This window comes from Siphateles boraxobius, unplaced genomic scaffold (assembly GCF_051911475.1).
Source record: "Siphateles boraxobius isolate OS27281-9 unplaced genomic scaffold, OSU_SipBor_1 29, whole genome shotgun sequence".
Classification (NCBI taxonomy): Eukaryota; Metazoa; Chordata; class Actinopteri; order Cypriniformes; family Leuciscidae; genus Siphateles; species Siphateles boraxobius.
The window spans coordinates 922,501-932,420 of record NW_027508908.1 but is presented as its reverse complement, the minus strand read 5'-3'; the positions used below and the strand labels follow the sequence as shown (position 1 = coordinate 932,420).

Genomic DNA, 9,920 nt, shown 5'->3' with positions numbered 1-9,920 from the left:
GCGCGCGTAGATCGCACGCGCTGCACAGCGCCCTCTAGCGCGTTGACCCGATAAAAACTACTGTAAAGAACTGAAAGGGTTTTTTTTAGGGATAGTTCACACAAAAAAGAAAATTCTGTCATTAATTACTCGCCTTCATGTCGTTCCAAACCTGTAAGACTTTCGTTCATCTTCGGAACACAAATGAAGATATTTTTTTATGAAATCTGAGAGTTTTCTGTCCCTCCATTGACAGTCTACGCAACTACTTTCAAGCCCCCAAAAGGTAGTAAAGATATCATTAAAGTAATCCCTGTGACTCCAGCGGTTTAACCTCAATTTTATGAAACGACGCAAGTGCTTTATTTGGCTAAAAATACACAATTTACCACTTTATTTACAAAATATTAATCCCCAACTAGAGCACAACGACACATGCGCATCCATGGATATTGAAAAAGGAGAGATATGTTTCTCTGTAGTATAATAAAGTACAGAAATAAATGAGAAATTATATTTAATACCATGCTGAGATTGACTCATTTTGGTGCAGACACATTTGAGTTATTATAATATGCTCCCGTTTAATTTTTGCACATTTTAATTTCAATAAAAAGCTAAAACTGTTTTAGAGTGAAGACAAACTACACCACCTCACATATATAATGTGAGATTTTCAAACGCCTGAAACGCTGACCCAGGACATTCTCTGCCCAGGATCAGTATAATTTCTCATCCACACACACTCAGGAGCAGCAGCATGAGCGCATGCGCGTTTGAATGACGTATATTGTGTGCGCTTGACTGTAGTGAGCGCGCGGTAAAAGGTTTTTCCAAAGTTTACCGCGTTTCGTTGCCTTTGAATGAGTTTCTGTCCCTGGTAAACAGATCGCGGGTCCAGTATGTTCACTCCCCGCGGCACACCCAGCTCAGGCCGCAGACATGCGACTCGCACCGGGGGTCGGAGAAGTGTGAGCGCCGTCCAGCCCGGGCATCTGTTCTCTCCACGCCGCTCCGCTGTCACGGCTAGGTAAAACACAGTAAACACACTGAGTGATTGCGTTGTGTACATGGTAATCTGAACAAGAACCTTGAGAAACCATTCAAAAATCATATTCTGCCACAAAAAGGTACCTATATTCTCGTGTAACATAATACCACGTTGGATTAACAGTTACCATGTAAACACTGTAGTACATATTTATGGTAATCATTCAGTATCATAGTATATATATATATATATATATTTATAGATATAGATATATATATATGCACACATATTTTTTTATTATAATTAATATTCCTATTCAAGTTTCAGTCTGTTTTTTTAGAAACTACACAGTGACCAGACACTAGCAAATTAGTCTAGATTTACGGCACTTTTATGATTGTGAAACATTTAAAAATGCATAAATACTAAATACAAACATATTCAATAATCAGTTGCGATTAGTTTTTAATCAGTTAGTCTTCATATAGTCATATTCGGTATTAATCTTCAATTAATACTGAATATGACCAGCGGTTTCCATAATGTACAAAATAGATCACATTTGTTTTCGAGCTGATTTTTGAGAGCATCTCTCTTCTTTCTCCAGATCTACTCCCACGCGAGTTCAGAGTCATGCCATTGTTGATTCGTGTAATTTTGATGTTCAGACTTTCGGATCATCTCTACCTGTCAAAGTCATGGAGGCGTTGACCATGGCTGATGGTAAAGATTGGTGTCTTTAACTTTACCTAGACCTGTGTCTGAATCAGTCTACTTGGGTGGCATTTAAGGCACTGGACCAAGGCAGATCACTAGTTTTTGAGAGCAGATCCAGTGTTGGTATTGGTGCGAAAGCTTTACGATGTATGATATTGTGTCTGTTGCAGTGGACGATCAGATCTGTGTGAAGGTCGAGGCGTCCGGTTGGGCGTGGATGGTTTGTGGAGAGCATCTGGTCGTCTGGAAAGTGTCTCAGACGTCTGTGGCAAAGGTCAGAAAGAGACACTTTTGTTTGGTGCTGAATTTGCTGCCATGACAGTTTGCATGAACGTTATGCTTTTGCTGTCATTGCAGCTGTCAGTGTGTAAAGACCTCCAGCTGCCGTCCAGTGAGTTTGCGTACAGCGCTGATCTCATCTCCATCAATTCCTCCGGTCCACTCGATCAAGCAACCATACAGGTTAGATCTTGCGTCTCTGAACGTTACCACAGGAGATTTAGAGTCAAGTCACCGTTATTTATATAGCGCTTTATACAATACAGGAAAATAACAGAATCATTAATGCAAACTTCATTAAATATGAGATCAATTCAATTTCAATTTCTTAAGAGCAAAATAGTGCCTTTATTTAGATCATGTCAGTTCAGTGTTGATTCAGTTTAGTTCAATAACAGTGTCAGGGTTGCAGTAATTATATCTGTGGCATATATTGTGACATATCTGAGTGAAACGGCTTCTCAAACAAGAACGAATGTAGGGCGGGGCTTGATTTTGTTTGTGGGGAATTGATTGGATGGTTGTGGTTTGCTATTGGTGGATCTCATGTGAGTGACAGGTTGCCCCGCCCTCACGCCAGTAAACGCATCATCAGAGAGGAGATGCTGCTAGAGGGAGGGGAATTATTTTGATTACAGATTACGAGGCACATAATACTGCAATATTCCCTAAAATGGCAAGAATTGTCCATTTTGATTTCCTGGTGACTTCGAGGTTTGTTCATAATTGATGGTGGCAGTGCAGTCAAATCCATAATATTTAGAGTATAAAGTGTGTTTTAAACCCTTTGATGCAACTCTATGCAAATGTGTTTTTTTTTTCACAGTCCATCAGTGCTTTGGCCGTGTCTCCGGACGGCTCGGCCCGGTTCTGGCCCAGTCTGGCTCACGAGGGGACTTACACTGAGATCTCTCTGGACCTGGGTGAACACTTGTGCAACTATGTCGCAGCTGTTAAGGTGGGGCTATCAGGCAGTGTAAGAGTCCTATAAGAGGTCCATATTGTTCGTAAAAACAATTAAAATATTGTGTGTGTAAAATGTAATTTATTCCTTTAATCTCAAAGTGTGCGCACACACATATATATAATAGGGGTGTAACAAAACCCTCATGTCACGATTTGAATACATACCACGATGCTGAACTTATGAAACGATATTATTCCGATACTCCAAGACATTTGGTAAAAGGTTAACAAAAAAAACTAAATGTGATATTACATTGTGGGTGTAAATGAATAGGCTTGGACTTGGTGCTGGAAACCCAATGAACAGGACAATAGAGACACCAGAATAAAAATATTCATGATTCTGAAGCTGAAAATACAGAATCATTTAGACAAATATGCTTACACTCTGTCACTTACAGATATATTTAAAATAATGTTTTTTTTTACTGGTAACGTGGCATTATCAGGACCCACAAATATTCCCCCATTGCATTACTATACACTATATTTAACATTATATATAGTAGTTTAATGTAGTACTGACACCAAATACATATTGATGCATTTTTGTATTGCGATATATTGTGACATGATATATTTTTACACCCCTAGTTTATATATAAATATATATATGCACTTGTTTGTGGGGATCGTGCTTGTATAATATCCTTTACTTTTATTATAGGACTTTTCTTTCCTCTTCTTCTTCCATGAACTGTTCCTCTTGCTCTTTCAGGGCGGTAGTTTCGTCGTGTCATCATACCGCGGGCACCTGCTCCGGCTCGCCCCGGACTCCTCCGGTAAACTGCACCAGAGGCCGGTCCAGCAGGGTCAGGGCATGCTGTCGGGGATCGGACGCAGAGTCTCCAGCCTGTTCGGCATCCGCGGCCAGCCAGCCGACCTCACCGTCAGTACAGGGGAATACACATCCTGCTTTTGATTTGATTTGATTACTACATTGTTTCAATTAATACATTTGAAGCTAATTGTGATTTTGTATATGTTTATTTCTGAAATGCATAACTTAGACAGTCACCTGATAACAGATCACTCGAAATTGTAATATGGACTCATGCACTTTCTGTAAAGCTGCTTTGAAAGGAAATGTATTTTGAAAAGCGCTATACAATCGAACGTGGTGACGGGATGTTCCTCTGCTCAGGTGTTCAGTGTGTTGTGGGCGAAGGAAACCGGCGGTCTGTACTCTCTCAGCTCGTGTGGTCTCAGTAAATGGGAGGTGGATGAGAACAGTGAGACGCAGGTGTTGAGCTGGAGCACCAATCAGATCATCACAGATAGCATCACCGACGCCATCTGGGTCAGAAACTTTTATTGGAAGCTTTTAGAATTATATAGAAATGTGATGACTGATGAGATTGTATTTTGTTGTATATTTCTATGTGAATAAATGTTGAAATGTAATGTATTCCTGTGATCAAAGCTGAATTTTCAGCATCATTACTACAGTCTTCAGTATCACATGATCCTTCAGAAATCATTCTAATATGATGATTCAATGCTCAAGAAACATTTATGATCATTATCAGTGTTTAAAGCAGTTGTGCTGCTTCACATTTATGTTGTAAATTATCAATTTTTTCAGGATTCTTTGATAAACAAAGTTCAAAAGAACATTTATTTGAAATAGAAAAATTTGTATTATAAATGCCTTTACTGTCACTTTTGATCAAATGAATGTGTCCTTGCCGAATAAAGCATTTAGTCTTCCTATGAAATTACATATATAAGTGTAATATTGTTTACTTGTCTTATAGGACTCGGAAAGCAACTACTCGGAGATCAAGAAAGGAGTGAATGTCTCTTATCTGGACATGCAGTACAGCAAGTGAGTGCTGAATATTATGTTTAAATGAAATTAATGCACACATATACAGTACATCAACAGCTGATGCTCTGTGTTTCTCAGCGCGGGGCCGGTGGTGTTGGCGGCAGCATGGCATCCGGGCGACACTCCTTGCGTGGCGTATTTCTGCCTGGTCACTCTTGCAGAAAACGCAGCGCCCTCCCCAGACCTTCTCACTGTAGAGGTCACCAGATACAACCCGCCCTTCCAGGTACACCATTCACCCATCCATCATCTGAATGTGTAGACGGAGAGCTTCTTGAATTAGTTCACTTCAGAATTAAAATTCCCTGATAATTTACTCACCGCCACGTCATCCAAGATGTTCGTGTCTTTCTTTCTGCAGTCGAAAAGAAATGAAGGTTTTTGAGGAAAACATTCCAGGATCATATAGTGGACTTTAATAGAGTCCAACGGTTTGAAGGTCCAAATTGCAGTTTCAGTGCAGCTTCAAAGTCTCGACACGATCCCAGCCGAGGAATAAGGGTCTAATCTAGCCAAACCATCCTTAATTTTCTAAAAACAAAAAAAAATTATATACTTTTTAACCACAAATGCTCGTCTTGCACTTGCTGTGATGCGCCACATGTTACGTAATAACCTTGAAAGGTCACGCGTGTACCGGTTCAAAAATCTAGTGTAGGACGAAAAACTCAATCTCATTTTCTCCTCCAATTTCAAAATGGTCTGACATTGTTGTTTTACCTTTTATTTATTTATTTATTTTGTAAATGGCATTTGACCTAGTGTTTGCACATTCGCTTTGTAAACACTAGGTCGGTATTTCCACCTACGTGACGTTTCAAAGTGATTACGCAATGTGTGGCGCATCAACAGCTAGTGCAAGACGAGCATTTGTGGTTAAAAAGTATTTAAATGTTTATTTTATTTTTTTAGAAAATGGCCGATGGTTTGGCTAGATTAGACCCTTATTCCTCGGCTGGGGTCGTGTAGAGACTTTGAAGCTGCTTTGAAACTGCACTTTGGACCTTCAAACCCTTGGACCCTATATGGAAAAAAATCCTGGAATGTTTTCCTCAAAAACCTTAATTTCTTTTCAACTGAAGAAAGACATACATGAACATCTTGGATGACTAGGGGGAGAGTAAATTATCAGGAAATTGTAATTCTGAAGTGAACTATTCCTTTAAAGTCATGACAATGAAATACAACTGAATGAATTCTGTCCGTCAGAGTGAGGACGAGCTGCAGAAGACCCGTTTGGTGTTGCCCGAGCCGTCGAGTCCCGCTGCGTACCTCTATAACGAGGAGCTGGTGTTTGCTTGCAGCACTGGAGCGGGACGCGGAGGTCTTGCAGAGGAGAAGATCTCCTTCAACTCTCCAGGTACATCCGTCGGACCGCCAAACCAAACGAAGCAGCTAGTCTTCCTCCTGTAGTTGATCTCGGTTTGTTCTCCAGGTGATCGTATCCGTGGCGGTGGGGTGTGTGCCGGTCTGCCGGTGTTTTTCTCTCAGAACAGTGGACTGGTTGCCATTTTAGCAAGAGAAAGCGCTTCCATCCTGCCCGAGACGATGGAGGATTCGCTCTACACTTCAGTGGCTGGACCTGGACCTGAGGTCTGGGGTCAATTTACTTAAAGCGGGCATGGTTATATATGCATGTGTGTGTGTTAGAGCTGCACGATTAATCGTTAAACGATCACGACCTCAATTCAAACACGCAATCTCATTCCTAAATGACTAGAAGTATCCCAGAAGTACTGGGATATAAGTTTAAAGTTCAGATATAAACACTGATGTCTACGGTAGCGATCAAAATAGAGTAAATCCCGTTTTGAAAGTGACTTGATGCTTCAAATAACAATTGTATTAATTATATTGTTACACCAGTAAGTGGCGATAAGTGACTGTTAGAAAATGTATTTGTCATTGAATCATTCGTTCAAGAGATTTTTTTCAAAAATGCTGATTCATTCATTAAAGATGTGAAGTATATATAAGTCATTCATTCAACCAATTTTTTTAATAATTCAGATTAATTAAACATTTTGAATGGACTGGAGCATTTAACATTGTGCCAGAACCTCCAGGAAATGACATGCTATTTTGTTTAGTTGTCTGTTCTGTTCAGAATAGTGGGAGAATCGTGATCTTTATTTGAAACAAAAAAAATCATGATTCTGAATTTAGCCAGAATCGTGCAGCTCTAGTGTGTGTGTATTCAAAATGTATTATACATTAAATTAAATATGTGTATTTTTCATCTTTTCAGGGCACTCCGTTAGAGACACCACCCAAAATAGACATAGTGGCACAGGAGGACAAAACTAAACTGCTGAAACAAGCTTTCCTACAGTTCTGCCGGTGAGTTTCCTTCATGTCACAGACGCTTCTGTCCAGAGACTGTAGCTCACAGATCATTTGCTGTGGTTTGATCTGCAGTCACGATCTGATTGGTGCTCAGAGCATGGTGAACGAGCTCTTCCCCAGTGATGGAGAGGGAGGTGCAGAGCTGGATGCCATTGTGACCCAGATTGATCTGGATCTGGTGGACGACTACCCTGCATGTGACCCCCGCTGGGCTGAGTCTGTTCCTGACGGTGAGAGAGACTTTCAGTTTGGCCCGATAAATTAGTTCACAGCCACCGTCCGGAAATTAATGCGAGTGAATTAATACAAATTTCTGGCCATAAATAATTCTTGCCAACCATAAGAGTATATTTTTCATTATTTTTATCACTAAATATATAAGCATTGTATTGCATCATTAATTGCATGAATTAAACAACATATGCATGCATAAAAAATAATAATTATTACTATTTAATGTATTCTATAGTATTATTTTATATATGTGTGTGTGTGTATGTGTATATATATATATATATATATATATATATGTGTGTGTGTGTGTGTGTGTGTGTGTGTGTGTATTCATTGAACGCAAATAAATAAATAAATAATTAATAAATACAAGGACAAATAATTTCCAAAATTATATATGTATTATATTTTTTATTATGAGTTTAATAATAATACAAAAAGTACATTTTATATATATATATATATAATTAATATATATATATATATACTGTGTGTGTATATGCATGTGTGTGTATATATATATATATACATATATATATATATATATATATATATATATATATATTTATGTATTTATTTATTTTTTAGTGGAATTATTTATTTAGCTTTTTTTGTGTATAAATTCATGAGCTAATTTCTGGTCTAAATGCACCCGTCACAAAAGCAGGAAAACTTGTATTTTTCTTTTTGTGGAGGGTATTGCACATATGTGTTGCCACATTGATTTTAAAAGACAAACTTCTAAATTAAATTTAAGAAGGTAAATCCCAGGGTTACATTTGTTAATTATGGACTCTGGTCAATGTGTACATGATTGTGTGTTTTGTCCTGTAGAGGGTGCTGGATTTACACTGACGTCACTGATCCTGCTGCATCAGTTGGAGGATAAGATGAAAGCTCACCGTTGCCTCATGGACTTCCTGCTTCAGGTTCCTCAACACACACACACACACACACACTGTGAGACACGTTTCATCCCTCACACAGCTTTCAACATTGTTTTTTCTCTCCGTCTGCTCTACAGACAGGTCTTCTAGACCGCCTCACTTCCACAACAGTGCGCTTGTCCCCGATGGCCACGCGACTCTTGCTATGCGAACATGCAGAAAAGCTTTCGGCCGCCACCGTGTTGAAGAACCATCATGCCAAGCATCCCGAGCTGTTGAACACAGCCATCCTATCAGTCCTGAAGAAGAACAACACCGAAATATCAGCCAACCTCACACCCGCGGACGTGTTCTTCAGAGAGGTGCGAGACTTCAACGCCCCGTTCATCGAAACTCCAATGAAGAATATGTATTTATGTCATATGTGTCCCTCCAGGTGTCTCAGATCTCCTCCATCTTTGAGTGTCTGTTGGATGAGGAGGAAAAAGCTTTAAAAGAGCATCCGGATGCCGCCAGGTGGGCCGAGGTCGTTCTCAACGTCAATGACATTGTCAAGGTGCCCAGCATTTTTTCACCTCTTCACTAAATCAGTGTGCCAGGTCCGACATATCCAAGTACTTGTCTTTTTTTTCCCTAAAGAGAGAGAATCTGAGGCCTTGTCCACATTAATACGTTTGAATATCGCATATTTTTCTCTCAGTTTTGACCTTTCGTCCACACTGAGACTTTTTAGCAACGTAAACGAAGCTTTTTCAAAACGCTCTCCAAAGTGGATACATTTGGAAAACGCCGTTTTCGCTGTGTAATGTCAAGCTGTTGTAATCCCTGCTTTTTTTCACCTTTTCCTTAAATCATGCACTCAATCATGTCAAATCAGGTCTAAATATTCAAATCAGGTCTTTTTTTCCCTAAAGCGAGAGAATCTGAGTAGCAAACATTTGTACAAAATGTATTTTGTTTAGCGTTTAGAAGCACAGGGGTTTTCAAACATTATAATGTTGCAAATGTGATGTTGAAACAGTATATACATGGACCTCAAGCTAAGGCAAAGTCCCTTTAAGACAAGCCGTTTCACTCGGTGGCCATCTTTGAAACGCCTCTCGGACATGCAAGTGCAGCTCCTGTCTTTTTTAATGGGGAAACATCAAACATTGAAACATTCTACAAAAATGTTCGCCCAAGCTAACGATTAAATTTCATATTTGAAATCACCAATGAATTCTGACAACTGTCTCATAAATTTTGTTTTTAAATCATGACAGAAAACCATATTTTTGACGCTGGATTAAGCTAATGCGCTGTGGAAATCAGTGATTTGCTCTTATTTAGAAGGCGGGACTTATTCCGCCATATTGAGCGTTGCACTTTTACCCCATTCAAAACAATACGAGTGACGTGTCTTGTGTTATTCTATGGTCTTTGGCTATAAAGATAATATTGTGCACATCATCTTGTTTGTGAAATGAGTAATCGTCGTGTTTTGTGTTGTAGGATATGCTTCAAGCAGCAGCACAGTACCGGGAATCCAAAGCATCTCTGTACAGAGCACCAGAGAACTGCAGCCCTGAGCCCGAGTACATCCCATGGACAGGTACACACACACACACATGTCTGGTTTACTATCTTTGTGAGGACTCTCCATAGACATAATGTTTTTTATACTGAACAAACAGTATATTCTGTCCCCTTA

At 39.4% G+C, this 9,920-nt stretch overlaps 1 protein-coding gene across 1 annotated transcript in view; it reads left to right on the top strand.

The window, feature by feature from the left end:
• The first annotated feature begins 736 nt into the window (after window positions 1-736).
• The window catches only part of nup133 (nucleoporin 133), a 25,578-nt gene continuing 16,394 nt past the window's right edge, over window positions 737-9,920 (top strand). Inside the window, exons 1-17 of the mRNA XM_077245887.1 lie at window positions 737-1,009; window positions 1,578-1,693; window positions 1,858-1,961; window positions 2,045-2,149; window positions 2,793-2,924; window positions 3,651-3,821; window positions 4,077-4,232; window positions 4,690-4,760; window positions 4,842-4,989; window positions 5,973-6,123; window positions 6,199-6,356; window positions 7,012-7,103; window positions 7,182-7,339; window positions 8,178-8,272; window positions 8,368-8,592; window positions 8,667-8,786; window positions 9,722-9,821. Of these exons, the coding sequence (XP_077102002.1) occupies window positions 882-1,009; window positions 1,578-1,693; window positions 1,858-1,961; window positions 2,045-2,149; window positions 2,793-2,924; window positions 3,651-3,821; window positions 4,077-4,232; window positions 4,690-4,760; window positions 4,842-4,989; window positions 5,973-6,123; window positions 6,199-6,356; window positions 7,012-7,103; window positions 7,182-7,339; window positions 8,178-8,272; window positions 8,368-8,592; window positions 8,667-8,786; window positions 9,722-9,821 (2,230 nt within the window). The 5' untranslated portion in view covers window positions 737-881. The remainder of the gene's footprint in view (window positions 1,010-1,577; window positions 1,694-1,857; window positions 1,962-2,044; window positions 2,150-2,792; window positions 2,925-3,650; window positions 3,822-4,076; window positions 4,233-4,689; window positions 4,761-4,841; window positions 4,990-5,972; window positions 6,124-6,198; window positions 6,357-7,011; window positions 7,104-7,181; window positions 7,340-8,177; window positions 8,273-8,367; window positions 8,593-8,666; window positions 8,787-9,721; window positions 9,822-9,920) is intronic.